This window comes from Vipera berus (genome assembly GCF_964194415.1).
Source record: "Vipera berus genome assembly, chromosome: 7".
Classification (NCBI taxonomy): domain Eukaryota; kingdom Metazoa; phylum Chordata; class Lepidosauria; order Squamata; family Viperidae; genus Vipera; species Vipera berus.
This window is the reverse complement of record NC_138209.1, coordinates 77090317-77116849: the sequence shown is the minus strand read 5'-3', so window position 1 is coordinate 77116849 and position 26533 is coordinate 77090317. Positions and strand designations below refer to the sequence as shown.

The following is a 26533-nucleotide window of genomic DNA, read 5'->3' as shown; positions in this document are numbered from 1 at the left end:
GTGTGGACATTCAGGATCCATGGAGGGACCATGTTCAGTATTCAATATTCAACATTCAATATTCAATACTCAACATTCAATATTCAATATTCAACATTCAACACTCAACACTCAACATTCAACATTTAATATTCAACATTCAACTTTCAACATTCAACACTCAACACTCAACACTCAATATTCAACATTCAACATTCAACTTTCAACACTCAACACTCAACACTCAACACTCAACATTCAATATTCAATATTCAATATTCAATATTGAACATTCAACTTTCAACATTCAACACTCAACCCTCAACATTCAATATTCAACATTCAACATTCAACTTTCAACGTTCAACATTCAATATTCATTTCTCACAACTGAAGCCGCAACATTATCGTGATCTACACAGGCGGTTCTCATCTTACGATCGCGGTTGAGCCCCAGAATTTATGCCATTAAGTGAGAAATGAGTCTTGACCCATTTTACGACTTTTCTGGCCACAATTGTTAAGTGGATCACTGCAGCTGATAAGTTAGTGACACAATTGTTAAGCTTATCAGGAGATCGCAAAAGAGGATCACGTGACCCCGGGACTCTGCAGCCATCATAAATATGAGACAGTTGTCAAACATCCGAATGTAAGTCACACAATCCCGGGAGACTGAGATCGTTGTAAATATGAGCCAATTGGCAAGCATCTGAGTTTTGATCATGTGACGATCCTGCAACGGTCGTAAGGGTGAAAAATGGTCATCAGGCACTTTTTTCAGTGCTGTTGTAACTTTGAACAGTCGCTAAATGAACTGCTGTAAGTCGAGGCCTTTGACCATCATTACTGCTTTCTTTTAACTGCTTCTGTTGTTTATATTTCATTTCAGTGAGCACTTCACTTCCCAGAATGTTCTTTGAGATCTTTTTTTAGAAGCAAATTTATAAAATCATAGAATTCAGGTGCCAAAAGAGCCAACACAGTTCTAGGTTGCATTAACAGAGGGATAGAATCCAGATCATTAATACTTAATACTGCTTTACAAGGCCTTGGTAAGGCCACACTTAGAATACTGCATCCAGTTTTGGTCACCACGATGTAAAAAAGATGTTGAGACTCTAGAAAGAGTGCAGAGAAGAGCAGCAAAGAGGATCAGGGGACTGGAGGCCAAAACATATAGGGAACGGTTGCTGGAATTGGGTATGTCTGGTTTAATGAAGAGAAGGATGAGGGGGAGACAGGATAGCAGTGTTCCAGTATCTCAGGGGCTGCCCCAAAGAAGAGGGAGTCAAGCTATTCTCCATAGCACCTGAAGGCAGGAGAAGAAGCAACGGATGGAAACCAGTCAAGGAGAGAAGCAACCTAGAACTAAGGAGAAACTTCCTGACAGTCAGAACAATTAATCAGTGGAACAACCTGCCTCCAGAAGCGGTGAATGCTCCAACACTGGAAGTTTTTAAGAAGAGACTGGATGGCCATTTGTCTGAAATGGCAGAGGGTTTCCTGCCTGAGCAGGGGGGTTGGACTAGATGACCTCCAGGGTCCCTTCCAACTTTGTTATCATTATTATTATTATTATTATAGAAGGGCCATTTAAGGCATGGAGTCCAATTCTTCCATTCAGTTAAGAATCTGAATGGAATCAGTTGAGACCGAAGCTCCGGAGCCACTCAAGAGCCACCACTGACTTACTTCTTACGTACTTACTTAAAACAGTTTCCAAATATCCAGCACATCTAAAAATAAACAAGGAGGAGCGGTACATAGAAAAAAAAAACGATCAAAAGCTCCATCCTTATTAGTTAAAATTAGCTGCTAAAATATAGAATTATAGAGCCCCTGGCAAATCTGGAGAAGGTGGAGATTTAGAACCAGCCGCTGACTCTTTCTTACCAGGCTAAAAGCGAGGTCAAATGGTCAGGGGTGCTAGGATCCAGACTCAGAGGTGGCGAGGTCACGAATGCAGCCGCCTTAGCCCAATTCTTGTTCCAATAATGGGTCCCGTCGGTCCCCAGACTGGCCGTGATTGGTTCCCCCAATACCAGAGCACCTGGAGCGGAGAAAAAACAGTCCTGGTTATGTCCCTGCCTTTCTTTCCCATCTAATCCGGTATACAAAACACTGTCTGTAATCCCATTGGTTTTCATGCTTAGTAATTAAATCCACAATACAGGTTTTCTAATTTTGCGAATATTGGTAGCTCGGGTGCAGGATGCATTCTCTGAGCTTGTGGGTTGGTTTCCAAAGATTTCGTTGCCAGGCTGGGTGACGTCTTCTGCTAGGAGTTTAGGGGATGACACTGTCGGTGTTCTTCTGCTCGTAAGAGCGTCGTGTGATCAGCAGGTCTGGTGATGAGGAGGTCACCTCAGCTTTGGGTCATGTGAGGGATCTAGTGATGGGTCAGGTGATGAGTCAGGTGGGGTCATGTCAGGTGAGGGTCTTGTAATGGCTCTTGTGAGGGGTCAGATGTGGGTCGTGTCAAGTGAGGGTCTTTTGATGGGTCTTGTGAGGGGTCAGCTGTGGGTCATGTCAAGTGAGAGTCTTTTGATGGGTCTTGTGAGGGGTCAGGTGTGGTTCGTGTCAGGTGAGGGTTTTGTGATGGCTCTTGTGAGGGTCAGGTGTGGGTCGTGTCAAGTAAGAGTCTTGTGATGGGTCTTGTGATGGGTCAGGTGTGGGTCATGTCAGGTGAGGGTCTTGTGATGGGTCTTGTGAGGGGTCAGGTGTGGGTCATGTCAGGTGAGGGTCTTTTGATGGCTCTTGTGATGGGGAGGTGAGGGTCATGGGGAGAAGTACTGGTTCGGGGGATTGCGCGGGATATTTGAGGTTCGGTGCCATCTCTGGCTGGCTATGCGGTTGATTTGGATTCTGAGAGGTTCGTAGGCTGGTTGTAGGCCGATGTGTCTGTTGATGGAGCTGCTTGTGGAGTGCCAGGCTTCGATAAAGTTTTCTAATTCCTGTCACGCTATTTTACACCCAGGCCATGTGTGTGAAAGAGAAATATACGCATTCGTGAAGAAAACCTGAAACCCCATACCTTTCTTCCTAGCCAGCGAGATGACATCAGCGGCACTCTTACTCATAACTTTAGTGATATAGACCGGACAGTTGATCCGAGTAGCTATAGTGATAGCCCGGAATATGGCTTCTGCTTCCAGCTGAAGGACAAAAACAAAGGACCTCCAAGTATCATTACCACCAAGAGCGTTCACGTTCATTATTTTTGTTTATTTATTAAATTTCTATGGCTGCCCATCTCAGTCAAAGACTTAACAGAGTCTTTCTCTCCAGATCTATTAACAAGCCCTTTTTGCTACTGCCAAGGCTTTTGTTTTCAATGTCTGACCCTCACATTTTAACGACCTTCTCTGTAGTTTTTTTGTAGAATAACTGCTTCTGGGATGAGAAGCGAAACGTCTCCAAAGAAAAACCAGGAAGTCCAGTGGCCTCCTGAAAAAGCACCTTTGGGACAACCCTGACCTGGATGATGGAGAATCTCCATAGACTTCAAATCTAAACTTCTTTTTACGTCTCGAGGGATTCTGGAAGAAATGCCGGAACACTCACCTCCTCAGGGCGGCTCAAAGCATGCCCTTCTGGCCCGGTGATTCCCATCTCCAGCACCCGCTTTTGCTCCTGAAACAGAAGAGGCCACGGTCATTCCTGGGGAGGGTGGGGGCCCAGGTCCCCAAATCACAGGAAGCAGGTGGGGGCTTCCTGGAGAAATCAGGAGGTGTCGTTTTCATTTATTAATGAATGTTTCTCACCTGAGCTATCAAATCCCCATTTTCTGCGTGCACCATGATAACCGCTCCGAGACTTTTCAGAAATGTAAATGCTTCGTAGAGCTGTGTGCAATTGAAAAAGATAAGAAGAAGGAGAAGGAGAAGGAGAGAGAAGAGGAGGAGAGAGAGGAGGAAAGAGAAGAAGAGGAGGAGGAGGAGGAGGAGGAGGAGGAGGAGGAGGAGGAGGAAGAAGAAGAAGAAGAAGAAGAAGAAGAAGAGGAGGAGGAGGAGGGGGAGGGGGAGAGGAGGAAGAGGAGGAAGAGGAGGAGGAGGAGGAGGAAGAGGAGGAAGAGGAAGAGGAAGAGGAAGGGAGAGGAGGAGGAGAAAGAAGAGCAGGAGGAAGAGGAGGAGGAGGAAGGGAGAGGAGGAGGAGGAGGAGGAGGAGGAGGAGGAGAGGAGAAGAAGAAGAAGAAGAAGAAGAAGAAGAAGAAGAAGAAGAAGAAGAAGAAGAAGAAGAAGAATTTTTACATGATTTCTGTTCTCTTAGTTTAAGATAACATCAGATCCAAAAAAGTAAAACTTCATGATGTATATTCATTATCTCCTCACTGGCAAAATGGATCGTTCTAGGGAGATTTTTTTTTTAACCCTCTGTTACCATCTCCCTTCCTGATCAATAGAAGCTTCAAATAAAAAAATGTTTGGCACTAATCAGTCACACAAACCATTGAGAAAGGGATTTTTTCTAGGGATCCAGTCTAGAAGAGTCAGTTCTAGATCCTTCATTCTGCACATTTCTAACCCTCCCCCCCAACTGACTCCACCCCCTCGATGACCTGTTGATGGACACTTTTAAAGACACATGTTGTGTGGCCCAGACTGGATGAACTCTCACGATGTCCAGATATCAAGGTTATCAAGACACAATGTACAACATAGTGTTGTTTTCATCTTTAAAGTCCTGCATGGCACGGGACCAGATTATCTGCAGGATCGCCTCTGTCAGACCTCCAAACCCTCTGAAGTCAGCCATGTGTCTTCGTTATTTTCAGCTGCCACAGAAATAGGAGGAGGGAGATGAATTCTTATAGTTTAGTCAAAACAATTACTTTCCTGTGGGAACCAAGGTCAAGCAGCCTTAATGTTTGGCAGGCTGGAAACACCGTTTAGCAAGCCCGCCAAAGGTGTTAATTGGGGATTGTGATTTATGACACACTAAGGGGTGGGAGTTCAACTCTTACTTTGTAACCTTTTGTGGGGGTTACTTTCAGTCTTGGTTTCACTTTTGTTCGTGCTGATGTCATCTAGCCATTAAAAGTGTTCTTTGAGGAAAGCAATGGCCTCAGATTTCTTATTTCTCCTGGTCTCATTTATCGGAACCATGACAGCCTCACCCTGAGTAGATAGGGTGGGTTCGATACAGCCTCCAAGCATCCTTAATGGTAGGACCAAATTTTGATTATGATGACGCAGTGGTTAGAATGCAGTATTGCAGGCTGACTCTGCCCACAGCCAGGAAGTTCGATCCTGACCGGCTCAAGGTTAACTCAGCCTTCCATCTTTCCAAGGTTGGTAAAATGAGGACCCAGATTGTTGGGGGCAAGAGGCTGACTCTGCAAACTGCTTAGAGAGGGCTGTAAAGCACTACAAAGCGGTATATAAGTCTAAGTGCTATTGCTATTGCTAATATATCACCAGAGGAGAATAATCTCCTTGGGAAAGATTTCCTGGCTCAGTTGAAAGACAATCATTCCAAAAATAACAGTCCAAGCATTTGATAATGTCTATATTCTCAGTTAAAATTGTCCTAATCCTGCAACAGGATCATAAAGAGAGCAGAATCCTAATTTGGAATAAAATGGGGGTCCAACTCAACTCACGAACCAAAAGAGAAGAGGCAACTGAACAAAAAATAAAACATGGTTGGCAAATGCCATCCACTCCATCCTAGATAAAAATCAGGCCGATATGAGATTTCAAATCTCATAAGAAAAAAAATACATACTTGGGAATCGGTCATTTGATAGAGATCTTTGTAGCCCATGTAGACTTGGAAAGAATTGATACCTATTGAGATAAAAAATGAATTAATTAATTCACACAATATAAAGGGATTAGGATTACATGATACCATAAACACAGATTTCAACCAATAAAACACGGAGAAACTGTTTTATTTGGGACTGATAAACTATCAATTCACTTCCTACGTAACAGGGATAAGCTTTTTTTTTTTAGGTAGCATAGGTTCAAATGCCGAAGTGGCTAGTGAGCGCCTTCACAAAATGGCTATCTAGAGTGTGTTAATTCAAGTGTTAACACAATGAAATATAATGAACAAAACAAAACACACACCAAAAAAACCCAGAATGAACACAATTGTATGTCTCTATACTTTTTCAAACAATGTGAATAATCATCTTCTGTCAGACTTGCGTGTTGCACTACAACCTTCGCACTCTTTTGAGATGTATCCTTTGACTCTGACAACACAGGTAGCCCTTGACTTACGACCACAATGGAGTCCAAAACTTTTGTTGCCAAGTGAGACTTTTGCTAAGTAAATTTCGCTCCCTTTTACGAACGTTCTTCTCACAATTGTTCAACACATCGCTCCAGTTGTTAAAGTGAATCTGATTTTCCCATTGACTTTGCTTATCAGAAGGTGGCAAACGGGGATCACATGCCCTCCCCGGGACACTGCAATGGTCGTAAATGTGAGTCAGTTGCTAATAGTCGCCACGTGACTGGAATGTCAGTGTCCTTGTTCTTCTGTTTGTAAGGGCTTCAGGTGTGGGTGTGTCAAGTGAGGGTGTTTGATGGGTCTTGTGACCCTCATTTGACACACCCACACCTGAGGCCCTTACAAACAGAAGAACATGGATACTGACTTCCCCTAAACTTCGCTGAAGATGTTACCCAGCCTGGTAACAAAACGTTCGGAAACCAACCCAGAAGCTCGGAGAACGAATCTCCACCCTCATCCTACTCTCGAGCTACAGATATTCGCCACTATGGCAAACAAACCTTTGTTGTGCACCAGATTTTCAAGATCTTCCCGGATCCCATCATACCAGTCGGTGATGTCCACGTGCAGAGAATAATCACAACAGGATTTGCTCTCTGCTGCCTCTTTCCACTTTCCAAACGCTGTTAATAAACTGGAGCCAGGCTCCGGAAGGACATGGTCAACTGCAAAAGACAGAGAGCACCCGCTCAAATTGCCGATTTTTGCACATTTTGAATTAACTTCAGCCGGGTGAACCGTTTGGTTTCCAGAGGCTTGAAAAATTACTCCTCAACATTTGAAGATCTTGTGGTGTGACCACCTTGTTGCCAAATTCACGATTTTGGAAATTTAGAGTACTCAGAGATAAGGATCGGGGTGATTTGCGGTAAATAAAAAACTGTGTAGACTTCCGGTCCTGTGTAGCAGCGCAACAGTCGAGGGGTTCAGGACTTTTCCTTGAAGAGGTTTCACTTCTTGTCCAAGAAGCTTCTTCAGTTCTTGAGTAAAGAAGCTTCTTGGATGAGATGCAAAATGTTTTCAAAGAAAAAAAAAACCAGAAAGTCCAGTTGCCTTTTGGAAAAGGCAAACTTTTGAGATGACGGTGACCTGGATGATGGAGAATCTCCACAGAAATTCCTGTGGAGAGGTTGAACCTCACCTGTTGTGGGTCTGGCTCCGATACTTACTGACGGTGGTGGTGCCCCCAGCCAATGCAGCCTTCGTTCCTTGATAAAAGTCGTCAGCCGCTGCTAAGCCCTGAACGGATTTCTGCAGACAAGTGTTGCTGTCAATACCGCCTGGAAGAATCATAAAGCCGCTCGCCTCGATGGTTTTTGAACCTCCAGGGACAATCAGATTCTCTCCAATTTGTCTAAGCGGGAATAATACAGAGCTGCTTACTGTTTTGTCGAGGGAGGGCCCGAAACATCTCAAATATACATTTCACCTTTAAAGGATCGCCTGCAATGTCGCCATGCTAGGCTCAGTCCTAATGTCATGCCTCCATCGGAGCCTGAATCTGCGGAGGAAAAAGAGCTGGAACGGGACCCTATGGAGGTGGAGGGAGAGGTGTCTGTGGCTTCAGGGGACTGTGGGGAAGAGCAGGCTGAGGCAGGCCAGGGCCCTTCTGGTTTGGAACAGGGGAGACAGAGTTCAGGCAAGGAGCAAGGCTCACCCCCACCTGATCCTAGAGCACAGAGAGTGGAGAGGAGGAGGGAACAATGCAGGCAGGCTCACTTACTCGGGAGGAGAGCATCCCACCCCACCCCACAAGACACAACTGGGAATTGAGATAGGAGGAGCCGCTGTGGGGTGGGGACTTTGTCAGGAACAAACGTGGAATCTTGGGACAGTTGCATATTGTTGCTCTTGTTGGAAAACCTGGACACCTTGACTACCGGACCGGCTGACCACGTGGATTTCCTGATTTACGATCTCAGATTGCATTTCAGAGTCACTCCTTGCAGACTGCTCAGGCAAGCTGAGATTGAAACGGACTCATTAAGTTTATGTGTTGTTTTGTTTTGTTATCGGTCTGGCCTTGAGGACATTTGTACACTTCTCCGGCTGTATTGAAACTGCCTTCAGCCAGAAGCAGCTGAAAGGAACGCGTGTGTGTGTGCTTTGGTTGAAGGCTTGCCAGCAAGTGTGGGAGTTTTGGGGGGGAATTTGCAGCTACAGAAGGGCTGTTCACATTGCCAGCTGACTGCATTGCCTCTGTGCGGGGCCCTGGGTCATCGCACCTAAAAAAAATATATCTCCAAGTGCCTGGATTCCCGAAAGAGCTTACTGAAGCACCGAAGCCCTCAGCCTCAAGAACCCAGTTAAGCACTGCTTACAGGAAATAAAATAACTACAGCTAGTCCTCAAGATACAACAGTTCATTTGGTGACCATTCGAAGTTACAACGGCACTGAAAGAAGGGACTTCTGACCGCTTTTTCACACTTACGACCGTTGCCCCCAAAGTCTCTGCTGCTAAGGGAGACATTTGTTTGGTCAGTTTTGCCCCCATTTTTACAGCCTTTCTTGCCACCGTTGCTAAGGGAATCACTGCAGGTGTTAAGTTAGGAACGCGGTTGTTAAGTGAGTCTGGCTTCCCCATTGACTTTGCTTGTCAGGAGGTTGCAAAAGGGGATCACGTGACCCCGGGACACTGTCATAAACATGAGTCAGTTCTTGAGCATCTGAATGTTGATCACATGACCCTGGGGCTGCTATGACCAGTCATAAGTGTGAAAAACGGGCATAAGTCAGTTTTTTTCAGTGCCGTTGTAACTGTTGTAAATTGAGGAGTACTTTATAATCGTTTAACGTTATCGCTTTCTGATTTTTGGTCTCCCCATGTGTCATCTTTTTCATTCAAACCCATAAGCCAGAGCAAGAAAGCCAGAAGCTGCATCTTTTTGTATCACAGGATGTGTAAAACAAATTTCAGGGTTTCGGCACTAACTTTATAAGTCCGTCTTCCACGTACACGTCGGCGTAGAAGGAGTGGTCATCGTTGATAATCCGTCCGTTCTTAATGAATAAACCATCACCCTGAGTGGGCAAACAAAATAAAAAAACAGAAACGGTGAGGGCAACATTCAAATAATTAAATAACACGGTCCTACAACAGAATTTCAGTATCTCAAAGAAGCGATGACTTCCTGCCTATCCTTGAAGTCCTTTGAGAAGTCTTCTCCCGGGACAGACCTACATTCCTGGGTTTACAGAATTGTGAAGCAGAAGTTCTCCTTCTGAACAAACCATATACCTAGGGTATTAGATATGGCTCCCGAGGTGAAACCCTTCAGTTTGTTTCTGAATTGGAGGAAGACGCAGGAGCTGTAATAACTTCAGAGCGTGACACTCTAGGACAAGGATGTCCAACTTTGGCAACTTGTGGCCTTCAATTCCCAAGCAGTCTGGGGAATTCTGGGAGTTGAAGTCCATAGATCTTAAAGTTCCTAAGGTTGGACACCCTTACTGTAGTATAGGGTTGGAGAACGATGGCCCTTTTTATGACTTGGGGACTTCAATTCACAAAATTCCCGAGCCAGCAAGGAAACTTGGCCCTTTTATGACTTGTGCACTACAACTCCCAGAATTCCTGAGCCAGCAGGGAAACTTGGCCCTTTTATGACCTGTGGACTACAACTCCCAGAATTCCTTAGCCAGCAAAGAAACCTGGCCCTTTTATGACTTGTGCACTACAACTCCCAGAATTCCCGAGCCAGCATGGGAACTTGGCCCTCTTATGACTTGTGGACTACAACTCCCAGAATTCCTGAGTCAGAATTCCTGGGAGCTGAAGTCCACAAGTCATAAAAGGGCTGTGGTTCCCCACCTCCATTCTGAAATTCTAGAAAAATCTAAACTGGGCTCTGGGCTGATTCAAACTAGGCTATGAATCAGAGAAGACTAGGGACTAGCGGCTTCATCAGGCAAAAAGGACAAAGGCTTGCATGAAAGTTCAGCCCTGACTAAACAACCCACAGTAATAACAACCTGTTTATTCCCTCTTCCAATGCTCTGCCTCTGGTTCTTTGTGTAAAAGGAATTCCTGACAGTTCTGATTATCTTCTGTCATCTGTCAGTCTTGCGATAAATTCTGGCCAAGTACCCTTGGGCCGCAGACTCCGAAGCGGAGAATGGCCCTAGTTTGAAGGGGCCTCAGGGAAATCATGCGGTTCTTTTGTGTGCAGCCAGGCAGGAGCTGAGTTTGACCCAAATAACGCTTTCCGGATCCAACTGAAGTAGGCCTTCCATTAGCCATCAGGGTTTGCGTGCCTCCAAGTCATTGCTGACCGCCTGGATGAGTCCCTGCAATTTTTCTAAGTGAGATTTTGCAAGTGGTTTGCCATTGCTGCTTCTTCCTGGGCTGGGAGAAAGTGACTGGCCCAAGATTACCCAGTTTGCCTTGATGACTAAGGCAGGACTAGAAACTTGAGTCGCTCGGTTTTTGGCCTGATGCTTTAACCGCTACCCCAAACTCCGACATACATACATACATACATACGTTATATATTTATTGCATCTGCATAGCTGTTGTCTCAAAATGGCTTGAGATGATATGAAAGGCAAACAGACAACAATCACAACAACAAAGCCAGTAATAAAAAGATCATTTAAACATAATAAAACTTGACAATCTATTAGGCCACGGGTGGGGAACTATGGCCCCTTTACGATCTGTGAACTACAGCGCCAAAGAATTTGCCATAGCATTCACATATAGATTGAATAATTTGATTTGATTATGTGCCGTCAATTCAGCCCCAGCTCTTGGAGGACCATTTAGATAGATTTTCTCCATGAGGATCTGAACTTAGCGTAGCTCTTCAGGCCTTCCAAAGGCGCATTGATTGCCACAGGTCTGATGAAACTCTCCTTAAACTTTGTAACCAAACTCAATCAAAAGAAGTATTTTGAAGGATTGGGGACCAAGATGGATTCTCAGGGGACTCCAACGCCTAATAACAGCTCACAATTTAAACTGGTTGTTCAGTCGTTCAGGAGCTTCCAAGTCTGTAATTTTGCTTCCAGCTCATTTTGCCAGATGTTCTACTTGTCGCTGCTGCTTTGAGATCCTGGTTGTGTCATCAGGATGTCATCTTGCTATCTTGTCTCCTAGCTTAATCTTGCCATCTTGTCTTCTGGCTTAACTGATTCCTCTCTTCCTTGACATGTAAAATAGACATAATTCACCAATCTCTGTCCTCAGTCTTCCAAAGACGTTTCTGTCTGTAACTTCTGACTGTCTTTCCCATCCCTTCCTATGTCTGCTCAGATCGCTCTTGTTAAATCCTTCTTTTTCTTGGCTTCCCAAAAGTTAGCCTCTTATCTAGAAGGCAATTAGTTATACAATCCACTGCCTATTTCTGTTTGTTGACCTTTTTTATACTCCTATTATAAATGGTGGCTAATAAGCTGATAGTCCAGAATTCTGTTTGGCACCACTAAAGTAGAGAAATCAAACCGTAGCTCCCTCCAAACATTTCACAGAATTATAGAGGCAAGATAGTCTCACTGAACCCCTGGTCCACTTCTAGAATCCAGTTCTACAGCCTCTTTGACAGATGGCCAAATAGCTTCTCTTTAAACAGACCCGGAGCAGGAGAGTCCACTGTGTACACCCCAATAATGAACAGCTGTGGCCATTAAGGAAACTCCAACCCTAATTTACTTCCTTGTAATGCAAATCCAAGGGACGTGGTGGCTGAGTGGCTTAGGACGCTGAGCCTGTCGATCAGAAGGCGGGTCAAATCCCAAGTGCCACATAACAGAGTGAGCGCCTGTTACTCATCCCAGCTTCTGCCAACCTAGCAGTTCGAAAGCACGTAAAAATGCAAGTAGAAAAATAGGGACCGCTACGGTGGGAAGGTAACAGCGTTCCGTGCGCCTTTGGCGTCTAGTCATGTCAGCCACATGACCACGGAGACGTCCTCGGACAAGCGCTGGCTCTTCGGCTTTGAAACGGAGATGAGCACCGCCCCCTAGAGTCAGAAACAACTAGCACGCATGTGCGGGGGAACCTTTACCTTTACCTTTTAATGCAAATCCAACGTTTCCTGTTCCGTCTTCCAGAAGAGCTCTGAATAACATGCTCCATCCTCTACACCAGGGGTGCCCATCATTGACCACTTTAAAACTTGTGGACTTCAACCCCCAGAATTCCAAGGTTGGACATCCCTGCTCGATACAACCCTACCGAAAGACAATTCTCACGCCTGCCCAGGCTTCACCTGCTGAACCCTATCCAGCACCTCCTATTATTCCTCTTAGATATTGTTCATACACACAGTCAGCCAGATGTTCAGACTGGATTTGGCATTTTTGTCTGCCGACCAATTCCTTCCCAAGAACCTGGGATGGGCAGATGTTGAATGGTGTTAAGGGGTACCATCACAGGATGTCAGCTGTTCCAAGCAAAGTTGCCTTTTAAAATTGACTGATGGCGGATTTGTCAACACAGAGGGTATTCAAGTGGGCCTCCAGTTGTTATTATTATTAATAATAATAATCACAATCATCACCATCATCATCATCATTAAAGATTTAATCTTCAATTCGATTCACAGTCTGAGACTGGTAAAAACTTAGCAGTTCAACTCCTAGCCAAGGACCTAAGAGAGCTGTTAAGCGTCTGAGTATATAGGCAGTTCCAAGTAAGTTGGTTTTTTGCTAAGTCAGAATATTCAGGTCTAGTAAGTTCGAAATTTCCAGGTATCTAGGCCAGAGGCCCACAACCTTTTGGGCACAAGGGACCGGTTCCGTGGAGAAAGGTTTTTCCACGGACAGGAGGGGGAGTGGTTTTGTGTGCTGCCTGTTGGTATAACCATTAATCTCTACCTCCATAGTCGCTCAATTTCAATTTGCAGATCACGATATTTCATCATTATTATTTTTTTCTAGCTATTTCTCTTCCATTCGTGCATCACCTGGTATTGCCATATCAATGAACTAGACTTTTTTTTTCCTTTCCAGAGTCATGATGTCAGGCATGTTATAGGGCAGGGGTCTTCAAACTTGGCCCTTTGATGACTTGTGGACTTCGACTCCCAGGCACGCTGGCTGAGGAATTCTGGGAGAAGAAGTCCACAAGTCATCAAAGGGCCAAGTTTGAGACCCCTGTTATAAGGGCCAGATGTTGGTCCATTTGGATTCCAAATTACTGTTGTTGTTGTTGTTATCATTATCATTAATAATAATAATGACATTTATGTGCTGCTCATCTCGCCATTTCGTGTGACTCTGGATTTCTGGGGATGATCTAAACCTTGCATTATTGATGAGAAAATAAGTCCTGGCTTGCTCCGATCTCGGTCTGTGAACGCAAGGCTAAGACTGTGGCTGCTTTTTTCCAGATAGTGGCTGATGATCCCATAGTTGTTGAAACCAGCCATCTCTCTCTCTCTCTCTCTCTCTCTCTCTCTCTCTCTCTCTCTCTCTCTCTCCCTCTCTCTGTCTCTCTCTCCCCCTCCCTCCTTCCCTCTCTCTCTCTCTCTCTCTCACACACACACACACACACACACACACGCACTGTCTCTCTCCCCCTCTCTCTCTCTCTCACACACACACACACACACTGTCTCTCTCACACACACACACACACTGTCTCTCTCTCTCACACACACACACACACACTGTCTCTCTCACACACACACACACACACTGTCTCTCTCTCACACACACACACACACACTGTCTCTCTCTCTCTGTCTCTGTCTCTCTCACACACACACACACTGTCTCTCTCTCACACACACACACAGTCTCTCTCTCTCTCACACACACACTGTCTCTCTCTCTCTGTCTCTGTCTCTCTCACACACACACACACTGTCTCTCTCTCCCACACACACACACACTGTCTCTCTCTCTCACACACACACACACTGTCTCTCTCTCTCTCACACACACACACTGTCTCTCTCTCCCCGTCTCTCTCTCACTCTGTCTCTCTCTCTCTCTCTCTCACACACACACACACACACACACACTGTCTCTCTCTCTCTCACACACACACTGTCTCTCTCTCTCTCTCTGTCTCTCTCACTCACTCTCTCTCTCTCTCTCTCACACACACACACACACTGTCTCTCTCTCTCACACACACACTGTCTCTCTCTCTCTCTGTCTCTCTCACTCACTCTCTCTCTCTCACACACACACACACTGTCTCTCTCTCTCTCACACACACACTGTCTCTCTCTCTCTCTCTGTCTCTCTCACTCTATCTCTCTCTCTCACACACACACACACACTGTCTCTCTCTCTCTCTCTCTCTCTCTCTGTCTCTGTCTCTCTCTCTCTCTCTCTCTGTCTCTCTCTCTCTGTCTCTCTCTCTGTCTCTCTCTCTCTCTCTCTCACACACACACACACACACAGCGCCGGGTTTTGCCCCTCACTCCCTCTTGTCAAGACCCCTCTTCAACCTCCACCCAGTCTTCTATCCAAGCTCTTCGCTCAGCAAAAAAAAATCTTGGCGCTCTGCAAAAAAAAAAAAGGCGAAATCCTCTTTCTCCCCCCCCCCGCCCCGCCAGCCCTCGGATGAAACGCCGCGTAAGAAACACGCTTCGAAAGCGGGGGGGGGGAGGAGAGCAATAAAAAATAAATAATAAAAAAAGAAAATTAAAACAAGGGGCCCTTTTCTCGGGCAAGCTTTTCAGGAAGGCGGAGGGGGGGGGGAAGCCAAGGGATCCGGTGCCGTTCTTTCTTGCCCAAAGCGCGGAGATCTCGAGGGTCCCACTTTGGGAGGGGGGGGTGGGAAGGCGAGGAGCGCGGACGGAACCTGCCTTCCCTTCCTTCTGCCCGGAGCGGCCGGGCTTCCCTCCGGTCCTCAACCCGCCCCCCCGCCCCCCACAAAGACACACACACACAGACCTCCATCCGCGCCCGGTTCCCTTCCCTCGGCAGGCAGGCAGACAAAGCCGACCCCCGCCCGCCCCCGCCGGAGCCCCTCCCGCCTCCCAGCCGCCCCCCAGCCCCGCTCACCTGCCGGGGGAGACCCTCGGGGTCCGGGGCGCGAGCCATTGCCGCGGGGGGGAGGGGGTCTGGACTACGGGGAGTGGGGGTGGGGGGGCGGGCGGCGGGCGCCCCTTCCCAACGACGGCGCGAGGGGCTGGGCGAGGGGCGGCGCCGCCCCCCCCCCGCCCTGCGCAGCCCAGGAAGCGGAAAAGGCCGCCCCCCACCCTTTCCAGGAGCACACCGGCCGGTCTGCGGCGCCCCCACCCCCGCAACCTCCCCACGTCGGGCTCCCGCGCCTTTCTTCTAAGCCTCCAACCCCCCCCCCCGCCTTGCACCTGCCGCGGAGCTGCCTCTTGCAGAGAGAAGCCCCCTCCCTCTCCCCGCACCCCCCCCAGCCCACACCGGCGCTTTCCCCCACCGGTCTGCACCCCCCCACACACACACACACCTGCCGCGGCGCTGCCTCTTGCAGAGGGAAGCCCCCTCCCTCTCCCCCCACGCCCCCAGCCCACACCGGCGCTTTCCCCCCCCCTACACACACACACCTGCCGCGGGGCTGCCTCTTTCCCCCCTCCCCGTCCTTCTCGGGCTTGCCCAGTGACGCTCTCCCCCCCCCCGCGACACACACACACACACACACACACACACAGACACACTACCGCCCGGGCCTCGCGAGGGAGCCGACGGGCCGCCCCCGCCGGGACCCCGAAAGGCAGCGAGCCTCTCTCCCCCTGGTTCTTAGCTTCCCGCAAAGGGCTCGGCAGACACGGTATGAGCTGGAGAGGGGGGGGGAAGTGCGAAGCGTTAGCTGCCCCCCCCACTATTCCTTGATCTCTCTTCGGGCGGAGATTTTGCCTCCAGCGGCAAAAGCCCGCGGAGAATCTGACACTCACCCGCCCCCCCCCCCCGCCCCGGCTTCCCCACGAACAAGAACGGGCCCCCTCTAACTGCTAACTGCTTCCCCCCCCCTTTTTTTTCTTCTTCTGCCCAGAAGGAATAAAGGCAGGGAGATTCTCTCTCTCTCTCTCTCTCTCTCTCTCTCTCTCCCTCCCTCCCTCCCTCCCTCCCTCTCTCTCTCTCTCTCTCTCTCTCTCCCTCCCTCCCTCCCTCTCTCTCTCTCTCTCTCTCTCTCTCTCTCTCTCCCTCCCTCTCTCTCTCTCTCTCTCTCTCTCTCTCTCCCTCCCTCTCTCTCCCTCCCTCTCTCTCTCTCTCTCTCTCTCTCTCACACACACACACACACACACTCAGCCTGGGGTGTCTTTGAACCCCCACCACCCGCACTCCAGGAGCCCCACCCCGCGGCCTTTCCTGCAGTTGAGGGTCGTGGTGGCCTTGGCCCTTCTGCACTGTGTAGAGCAGGGGTCTTCAAACTTGGCCCTTTGATGACTTGTGGACTTCAACTCCCAGAATTCCTCAGCCAGGCATGCCTGGCTGAGGAATTCTGGGAGTTGAAGTCCACAAGTCATCAAAGGGCCAAGTTTGAAGACCCCTGGTGTAGAGAGTTGCACACTTGGGGGAGGCCGCCTTAATCTGAACCGCCCGAAGAATGAAAAGCTGAAAATGAGTTCGTTGCCTTTCAAGGCAGAGCCTTCCTAATCTCAGCGGTTGCCAATCGAACTCATTCCTAAAATGAAAAGAGTCATCGCGGTCAAATGGGAGAACGAAAAAAGAAAAAGAAAGAAAGAAAGAAAGAAAACCCAGCTCACGTTCACAATATCCTTAAGAGGACTGTACAATCTTGTCTCAAGACAACAGGATGCCCTTTTGCAATGAGATTTATGAAACCAAGGAGGTCAGCAAATTGCAAAAAAACTGCTAAGAGTTCTTGGGCAATTTGCTTCAGGTGACTTGCACTTGGAAAACTTGCAGTCGTGACTGAGAAGGTGAAGCAGTTTTTTTAAAACAGTTTTTAAAGCAGACATGTCAAACACAAGGCCCCGGGGCCGGATCCAGCCCATGAAGTGGTTTCATGCAGCCCGCGAAGCCATCCTGGAAACAGTGAGGGAACGGCCCCCACTGCCTTTGCCCTGACCCAGAGACCCTCCTCCTGCCAGAGACCCTCAGATCTGTCCCACTCCGGCCCAGGCCCCCATAGGCACCCTTGATGCGAAAGATGTAGAGCTGGCCACGCCCACCCAGTAGGCCATACGCACTCTAGCCACGCCCACCCAGTAGGCCACGCCCACCAAGGCCATACCCACCCGGCCCCCTGAGAGCAACCACAGTGCTGATGCGGCCCTCATTGAAATTGAGTTTGACACCCCTGTTTTAAAGCGTTTGTACTTTCAGTCAGAGAGTAACACAATCGTACTTGAACGGGTGTGTCATCAATGAAGGAGAATATTTGTAGCAAGGGGTTGAACTGTTGGGTTGGGGGTTTCCTTGCAGACGTTTTATTACCCAATTAGGTAACATCATCAGTGCTAGAAGGGAGTGGGATTTGTGGAGAGGAGGAGGAGGAGGAGGGCAACTGTGGTGTTGAGAGTGGTTTTCTTGCAGATATTTCATTAGCCAAACTTAAGTAACATCATCCATGCTAAGAGGGAGTGGAATCTGCAGAAAGGAGGAGGAGGAGGAGGAGGAGGAGGAGGAGGAAGAGGAGGAGGGCTACTGTGTGGTCCTTGGTGCTCTCTGAGGTTACTGGTTTTCTTGCAGACGTTTCATTAGGGAGCATCATCAATGCTAGCAGTATCTTAAACTAGGTCTGCCGATCATGTGTGCTATATGAAAAAAAGCTTAGATCCGTGGTGGCAAACCTATGGCACACGTGCCATAGGTGGCACACAGAGCCCTCTCTGTGGGCACGCGTGCCGTCACCCCAGTCCTAGGCCTTCAGCTGGGTTTTATAAAACCTTTTCCCTTTAGGCCTCCGCCGCCATGTGCAAAAAAGAGAAAAGGTTCAATCAATTTTAACTTCTCGCGGGGGAAAAAAAAAAGATCTCACAAAGTTGGAATTGATTGATTGAACTTTTCAGTCCCACCCAGTTTGCCACTGCAGCCACGCCCACCCAATGGGCCACGCCCACCCAGCACCTGGGTTGCAGTTTGGGCACTGGTCTCTAAAAGGTTTGCTGTTACTGGCCTAGATCATCACCAGAGACAGACAATCTGGGGCTGTGTGGTTCAACACCGGGGTTAGAACCAGGAGACTTCTCGTCCCGCCTTAGGCACAAAACCAACGGGGTGAGGTTGGGCCAGTCACTCTCTCCCAGCCCTAAGAAGGAAGCAATGGCGAACCACTCCTGAAAAACCTGGCCAAGAAAATAGCAAGAACCGGTCCAGGCAGATGTCCCGGGGTCCACGCCGATTCTAAGATCCGGACAGAGGGATCATCCCCAGAGCATCCTCAGTGAAGCTCAGCCAATGCTCTTTCCTGGCTAACGGGATTCCTCATTCAGGCTGAGCCTTAACCACCATCTATCAGTGCAGCGGTTGGATTCACACAGCACAAGGAGCCGCGCTCTTCATGTTGAGTGTTAGAGGTGTGGTCTCTAACTCTCTCTCTCCTTAGGCTCTCCCAGTGGAGCCAGCCTGCTCAGATTTTCTGAAAGAAATACCCAAGCTACTAGCCCTTAGTCATTGAAATTTGGAACCGCAAGCCCCAATCTTAGGAGGCGGGAGTGTGTGTGTGTGTGTGTGTGTGTGTGTGTGTGTTTGCCTGGGGTTTCCACGTTCTCCACTTCCGGATTCTCCTTTTTATTTATTTATTTATTTATTGATTGATTGATTGATTGATTGATTGATTGATTGATTTGATTTGATTTGTATACCGCCCTTCTCCCTAAGGACTCAGGGCGGTGAACACCAACCAAAAGAGGCATTCGCCCCAGAAGGAAAAAAAACCAGCTAACGCGACCACGGGTCACGCGTGGACGAGAGTAGAACACCGGGGCAGAAGAACCGAAGCTCCCTCCCCCGTCCCCCTTCCCCCCCCCGAACGCAGAGTTTCTGCCCAACAGCCCCGCAAAGACCGGGCCAGATTTGATCCCATCACCTGGCCATCTGGCCAGCTCCGAAGCTCCCCCATCCCCGGGATTACACCGGCTGCGTTTGAGACGGACACGGGGGACGGGGGGGGGGGAGGAGAGGGGGGGGAAGCTTCTCCGGTGCAGCGGCGGGGGGGGGGCGGCGGGGGGGAAAATGGATTGATTTGATTTGATTTGATTAAATTTATATGCCGCCCTTCTCCCTGAGGACTCAGGGCGGCTCACAACAATAAAAATTAAAAAAAACACATAAGAGTAAAAAATTTAAAAGAAAATTAAACAATAAATGCAAAATTTAATGGAAGGGGAAGCGGCCCGGAGCTCAGGGCTATGAGGGTCTGCCCAGGCCCTCCCACCGGGGGCCGCACCCCAGGCCCAGAGACATCCCTCCCACTCCCCTCCCCGTGCCCCCCCCCACCGCTTTACCTTGCCTTCCTCCGGGCCGGTCCAGGGCTGGTCGGCCAGCGGTGGCCGGAGCTCCAGGCAGAGGACCGGCCGGCGGTCGTTGGCGTCCCCGGCCGGCGAGCTGAAACCGGAGCCGGACACCACGCTGCAGTCGCTGCCGGCTTCGCCGGCGCGGTCCAGCAACTCGGCCCGGCTGCCGCTGCGCGGGCTGCGCGCTCCCTTCTGGCCCACGCTGTAGGCCTGGAAGTCGATGGTCTTGTTCTCGAAGGCGCCCTCCACCGCCGCGAACATCCCGCCGTACTTCTGCCGCGGCGTCTGGGCCGCCGTGCCGGGCCGAGCCAGGTAGACCGGCAGCTCGTCCTCCGCCTCTTCGGCGTTCCGCCCGCCCGGCCGCTGCCGCCCGGCCATCGTCGCCCTCTGCCCGCTCCGGGGACGGGGACCATGCAAATCCGCCCGCGGGTGGGGGGAGCTGAGGAGCGCAGCCGCGGCGGGGGCTGGCTGGGGGGCTGGGAGGCTGGCTGGCTGGCTGGCCAGCTGCCTGGGGAACTGACTGGCTGAGTGAGGGGCTGGGAGGCGGCTGGCTGAGGCCTGGCTGGTTGGCTGGCTGAGGGGGTGAGGGGCTGGCTGTGGTCTGGGGAGGGGGCTGGCTGGGGGGATGAGGGGCTGGGGGGGCTGGCTGAGGCCTGGGGGAGCTGGCTGGCTGGGGGGTGAGGGGCTGGGGGGCTGGCTGTGGTCTGGAGGAGGCTGGCTGGGGGATGAGGGGCTGGGGGGGCTGGCTGAGGCCGGGGGAGCTGGCTGGCTGGGGGGGGTGAGAGGCTGGGGGGCTGGCTGTGGTCTGGAGGAGGCTGGCTGGGGGATGAGGGGCTGGGGGGGCTGGCTGAGGCCGGGGGAGCTGGCTGGCTGGAGGGTGAGGAGCTGGGGGGGGCTGGCTGAGGCCGGGGGAGCTGGCTGGCTGGGGGGGTGAGAGGCTGGGGGGCTGGCTGTGGTCTGGAGGAGGCTGGCTGGAGGGTGAGGGGCTGGGGGGCTGGCTGGGGGATGAGGGGCTGGCTGGCTGTGGTCTGGGGGGCGGGCTGGCTGGGGAGATGGGGGGCTGGCTGGCTGGCTGGCTACGGGGCCTTTCCGGCCGCCGCCGTCGGATGGAGACGCGCTCTGGGCCGAGTCGGGAACCAGCTAGGCCGAAAGAACGGAAGCCTCTCCGGGCAGCCGTGCGCTCGGAAGCCGGCTTGGCGGCAGGCGGTCGGAGGCCGTCCCTTTGGCGGGCCAAGCGGAAGAGGCGAGTCCCGGCTTTGGAGCTCCGGGCGCGGGCGAGCGGGAGGCCCCTCCGGCTGAAGCGACCGCCGGGCAGCCCATCCGAGCTTGCGCCGCGAGGGAAGGCTGCTGGTGGTGGGCGAGGGGGCGGCGGAGGCCGGGGAAGAGCAGGGCCGGAGGCGCCCCCCGCCCCCAACTTTCACTCCTGGAGCGGGGGGGGGCGGCTGGGAGGGGGCCGGGCGAGGAAGGGGGCCGATGGGAGGGGCGGCCTGGGAAGACCGTCCGCCCGCCCAGAGCCTCGCGCGGGACAGTCGGCGCTCCGGCCTCGCCCGCGGTGGAGGGGCTTGGCCCGTCCGGGTGGTCCTGCCCGATCTCCTCCCGGCAGGCAGCCGCCCCTGCTCAGCTCTGGAAGCTCCTTGCCGAGGAAAAGCCGCGCGCCTCCCCCCGCCCGGCCTTTGGCGCTGCCCGCGGGCCGAGGGGAGGTTCGGTCGCGGCCGCCGCTCGGCCGGGCTTCTCGCTGGGGGAGGCGGCGGCCTGCTTGCGGGCACCCCGACCCGCGCTGCGGTGCCCGTGGAGAGAGCGAGCGGGCGAGGCGGTGCTGCTTCCGCGGTGGGCGCGCTGGCTTCCCGGCCACGCCGGCTGCTTTCTTCCTCCTGCTGCCGCCGCCGCCGCCGAAGGCGGGGAAAAGAGACGCGTGGCTTCTATTGTTTAATCCAGCAGCCCCAGAGCCCTTTGGAGCTGAGTTCAAATCCTGAGGTGCCCAACGCGGAGGAAGCGCCCCCAAACGCTGGGAAGCCCCGGACGAGGCCAAAACGGAGCCGCCTCGGTTATAGCGCGCGGCTCCTGGCGAAGGGAGCTGTCCTTCAGCACCACGGGCCGGCCGGAGCCTCCCAAGGCGGAGGCGAAGGAAGCGCTTGAGCTCACCTCGGGACGAGACCCTGCCGTGGGAGGGAGGGAGGGAGGGGGGCTTAGGGGGAAAGGGTGTGTGTGGGGGGGTGAGAGTCCGCCTCTGCACTTGTTCGGACCACGTACAGGCAGCCCTAGAGCTGGACTCGAACCCAGAACGAGAGGAACGTCCTCCACCACCACCACCCTGGGAGAGAAATTATCGCTGTGTTGTTTCTTATGATTTATGATGAATGTATTTTTTATGATAACTATGATCACGATTTTTTCACTTATAGCTTGTGTGTACTCGGAGAGCTTATGAACCGTGTACACTTGACCAATAAATTATTCTGCTCTGCTCTACATTTATTCTATTCTATTCTATTTATTCCGTTCCATATTTTCTATTCTATTCTATTCTATTCTATTCTATTCTATTCTATTCTATTCTATTCTATTCTATTTCATATTTTCTATTTTCTATTCTATTATTCTATTCTATTCTATTCTATTCTATTCTATTCTATTCTATTCTATTCTATTCTATTCTATTCTAATTTATTCCATTCCATATTTTCTATTCTATTCTATTCTATTCTATTCTATTCTATTCCATTCCATATTTTCTATTTTCTATTTTCTATTTTCTATTCTATTCTATTCTATTCTATTTATTCCATTCCATATTTTCTATTCTATTCTATTCTATTCTATTCTATTCTATTCTATTCTATTCTATTCTATTCTATTCTATTCTATTCTATTCTATTCTATTCTATTCTATTCTATTCTATTCTATTCTATTCTATTCTATTCTATTCTATTCTATTCTATTCTATTCCATTCCATTCCATATTTTCTATTTTCTATTTTCTATTTTCTATTTTCTATTTTCTATTCTATTCTATTCTATTCTATTCTATTCTATTCTATTCTATTCTATTCTATTCTATTCTATTCTATTCCATTCCATTCCATTCCATTCCATTCCATTCCATTCCTGACCCCGAATCAAACACCCCAAAAATCAACGCTGATGCCTTTGTAGAAAGCCAATGGCAGATGTGTCTCTGTCGGATGCCCAGAGAAGGATTATCTTTGGGTTCATATCCCTTAAAATCCCATGGAGAAGGACCTTAACCTCCACAGGAATGGCTAATAGTGCATTACCTATCTTGAGGCTCAAGCATGGTGGAATGGGGTCCAAATATTTTATTTTTAACTGACAAGGAATCTATATTGTTGCTGTGACGGGCCCAGGTAGGAGTGCATAAAGTTTGGGCTGCAGGCATATCCCATCTATTACCCAAACATTTATTAGGACGCAGCAAAAACATCTTTGGATGATTTCAATGAACCCAACAGAAGGGAAATAAAAAGGATATTGACAAAAGGTTTTTTTTCTGCAAAGGTGGCCAACAGCTGCAGTGCCACATTATCAAGCCTCATGTTGACAAAGAAACTTTCCCACAATTGTCAGACCTGCCAGAAGAGCAGGTGTGTTTTCGGATCAAAGGGGAGAGCCCTAAGCCCTTCGTCCTTCTGTCAATGGGAGAAGCCCTTTGTCGTCCCGTCTGGGAGCCTTTCAATTGCACACTAAGTGCTGCCCATTGGTTTCAATGGGAGCTTGTCCATTATGAACATCTGGAGGGGGGGGGGAAAGACATCCCTGACACAAAGCCTTCCAGATGAGGCCTGCACCTCTCCAGTCAGCTCTGCTGTCTCCCAACTTTCTACTTAGCTGTTGAGCCAATCTTTTGTCTTGGGCACGTACCTGAGTTCTTGTGTCCGGCCTGCAAAAATGCCATTATTATTCTGTAGAGATGGAGGTCAAGGATATGAAGGGACTGTGTGCAGAAAACTGCCTGCCTTAGTATCTTGTTTACCGCGTGTCTATGAGCTCACTCCAATTAGCACCGCCAAGGACTTCCAGGGAACCATCTATATATGAGAGACTCTGCCCTGGCTGGGATGTTCTCTAAGACTGACTAGGAAGTACACCAATAAACGATGCTTTTGCTGTGCGCTCTTTCCTGTTTGTTCAAACTGTATAAATACAATAAACTCTGCGTAGGCAGACAGACATTTTGGGACACCCTGCGATGACTGGTCTCTGAATCCCACATAATTCTTATTATTTCTTGGCAAAACTATCATAAAACGTCATTACTTAACTGCAGGATACTGCACGTGGTCACGATTGCGGGCTGGTTGCGAAGTGACCGACATGCGGTCACCTGTGGCCAGACAGAACTTCAGCACCTGGTCATAAGTACCTCTGGGGACGTCTGTCGTTAACTTTGAATGGTTGCTAAGTGGATTGTCATAAGCTGCGGACTACCTGTGAAAATAATGGATAGGGAACTGGCTTTAAAAGGGAAAAAAATAAAATAACGCTCGATTTATTTACAGCAAAAACTTTCTTCTGGTGTTTTGTCTCCCAGATTCTCCCTCTTCCCCACCCTTTTTAAAAAATCCTATTGTAATAATGCCAGATTTATTTACACAAAAATGCTTCCTCTGCTGGCTGAGTTCCTAATTGTCCTTTCTGCCCACCCACCCTACCTCACCCCCCACCCCCCGCAGTCCATAGAAAACTGGCCTATTTTTGAAGGTTGCTTCTCCAATATCCTAGCAATACAAAATGTTCGATGCAAACCTTCCTCCTCCCGTTCATCTTGGTTTGGAAGCAGTCCATAAAATCAAGATTTTGAAATGCCTGAAGTCTAGCTGGTTGAACAGGAAGTCCACTAGCTTATGCATTACAACAGACATGTCAAACACAAGGCCCGGGGGCCGGATCCGGCCCGCAAAGTGGTTTCATGCAGCATGCAGCCTGCGAAGCCATCCTGGCAACAGTGAGGGAACGGCCCCCACTGCCTTGGCCCTGGCCCAGAGACCCTCCTTCTGCCAGAGACCCTCAGATCTGTCCCACTCCTGCCCGGGCCCCCATAGGCACCCTTGATGCCAACGATGTAGAGCTGGCCACGCCCACCCAGTAGGCCATACGCACTCTAGCCACGCCCACCCAGTAGGCCACGCCCACCCTGGCCATACCCACCCAGCCCCCTGAGGGTAACCGCAATGCTGATGCGGCCCTCAATGAAATTGAGTTTGACACTCCTGCATTACGTTTATTGTGGGGTCCTTGTTCGCCCACAGCTCAACCCTGAGCTAGAAATATTCTCTTCTATTGGTACAACGTTCATTTTACAGCATTTTATATTCAGAAGAACCGTTTTCTCCCTCCCACCCCCACCCCCACTGCCACCAAATCTGAAGAGCATCTTTTATATCGTACTAATCTCCTAATCTGTATTTTATCCCCTGCCAATCTGCCAACGGATATGAACCTATAGGGCATACAAAATGTATTTGTCGGTCGTACATTGTAAGTTCATTCATCAATTGAAGACAAATTTTAACTATTTTCTTTTCTTTCTTTCTTTCTTTCTTTCTTTCTTTCTTTCTTTCTTTCTTTCTTTCTTTCTTTCTTTCTTTCTTTCATTTTTTTGAGCACTCCTTGCAAAAAAAACCCTCCTCTACTCTAAGCATGAAGAAAAATATGTTTTTATTCTAAATAGTTTCAGATGATATTATAAACACAAAGAATGGCTTGAATTTAAAGGTGGCTAGGTAACTTTCAACAGTCTCCTTCAACCTCAGTCTGTCAGTCTTGAGAAATATACTGTTCTTGGGTGTTTGGATACTAACAAAAGTGACCTTTTTATTTCCAGAACATGGTCTTGCAACAATGTTTACAGATAAAAGTACCAGCTGCAACACAAACAGCCAAGGGTAATTTTTTCCCCACACACTATTTCCGAAAATCACCATTCTTTCCTGCATAACAACACTCTTTTGTCTATGAATTAAAATATTCAAGTGAACAAGAATTTGTGTTACCAAAATGGGTCATATCTGATCGGTAATATTTACCTTTTAATACCAGATTGGGCGAAAGATTCATCTTCAACATCCATAAGTTGATTAGGGGGGAAGGGCGGGGGGTTTCCTACATTTTCTGAAAAATGGGAGAGTACCTTAACTTCAACACCAAGAGCGTTAATGGGCCTCAAATTACAAGTGACACAACAACAAAAATAATATTTAGAATTTATTGGATTCCAGGTACATTTGTATAGAAAAAGATGGTCAAAACCAGCATTTTGTTGGAGATGTAGTTAAAAATAATGCTTATATAAAGTATACAGTATGTTTCTACATTGCCCTCTACAACAGGGATCCTCAACCCTGCTGGGCCACAGATCAGCACCGGGCTGCAGCCTGTCAGGAACCGGGGCTGTGCAAGTGAGTACATGCACGGTATCCAGGCAGCGCATGTTCCTATGCCCCCTGCCCCTGTCCGCAGAAAGACCACCCTCCTGTTGTGATTCTGTGCCAGCCTGTGATCCCGGCAGCTGAGTCCGAGGAATCAGAGGAGGAGGAGGAGGAGGGGCCTGGGGACCCATCAGAGAGTCGGAGGAAGGCTCTGATGAGTTACCGGACTAACAAAGTGAGGAAGAATCTGGCCCCTCTGCTCGTGGTCAAGCTGAAAGCCAGTTGGGCTGAGAGGCGGAGTCAGACTCAGAGGAAGCACAGCTGGGAGACCTCAGAGACAATAGGAAATGTAGACAGGTCACACGAGTAGATCACAGGGAGGCAATGGGGCGACTCCAGGGGAGAAGGAGAAAGCAGTGAGAAGCCACGCCTCGGGGGCTGCGTAACAAAAAGGGAATGTGTGGGCAGGGCTGGTTGCTGGAGGCAACCGTTTGCAAAGAACTTCTGTGTCAAGAGATGCTGGTCTGTTTATTTTACCAGTGAGTTATTTCTTGTTTT

General features: G+C 49.4%; 1 protein-coding gene across 1 annotated transcript in view; it reads right to left on the bottom strand.

The window, feature by feature from the left end:
* Positions 1 to 23923, bottom strand: part of CRMP1 (collapsin response mediator protein 1) — a gene marked incomplete at both ends in the record, with an annotated part of 30280 nt that extends 6357 nt beyond the window's left edge. Inside the window, 11 exons of the mRNA XM_081332559.1 lie at positions 1876 to 2032; positions 3017 to 3137; positions 3547 to 3615; positions 3747 to 3827; positions 5710 to 5771; positions 6732 to 6896; positions 7401 to 7585; positions 9166 to 9254; positions 19580 to 20728; positions 21174 to 21744; positions 23865 to 23923. Of these exons, the coding sequence (XP_081188685.1) occupies positions 1876 to 2032; positions 3017 to 3137; positions 3547 to 3615; positions 3747 to 3827; positions 5710 to 5771; positions 6732 to 6896; positions 7401 to 7585; positions 9166 to 9254; positions 19580 to 20728; positions 21174 to 21744; positions 23865 to 23923 (2708 nt within the window). The remainder of the gene's footprint in view (positions 1 to 1875; positions 2033 to 3016; positions 3138 to 3546; positions 3616 to 3746; positions 3828 to 5709; positions 5772 to 6731; positions 6897 to 7400; positions 7586 to 9165; positions 9255 to 19579; positions 20729 to 21173; positions 21745 to 23864) is intronic.
* Positions 23924 to 26533: the final 2610 nt, after the last annotated feature.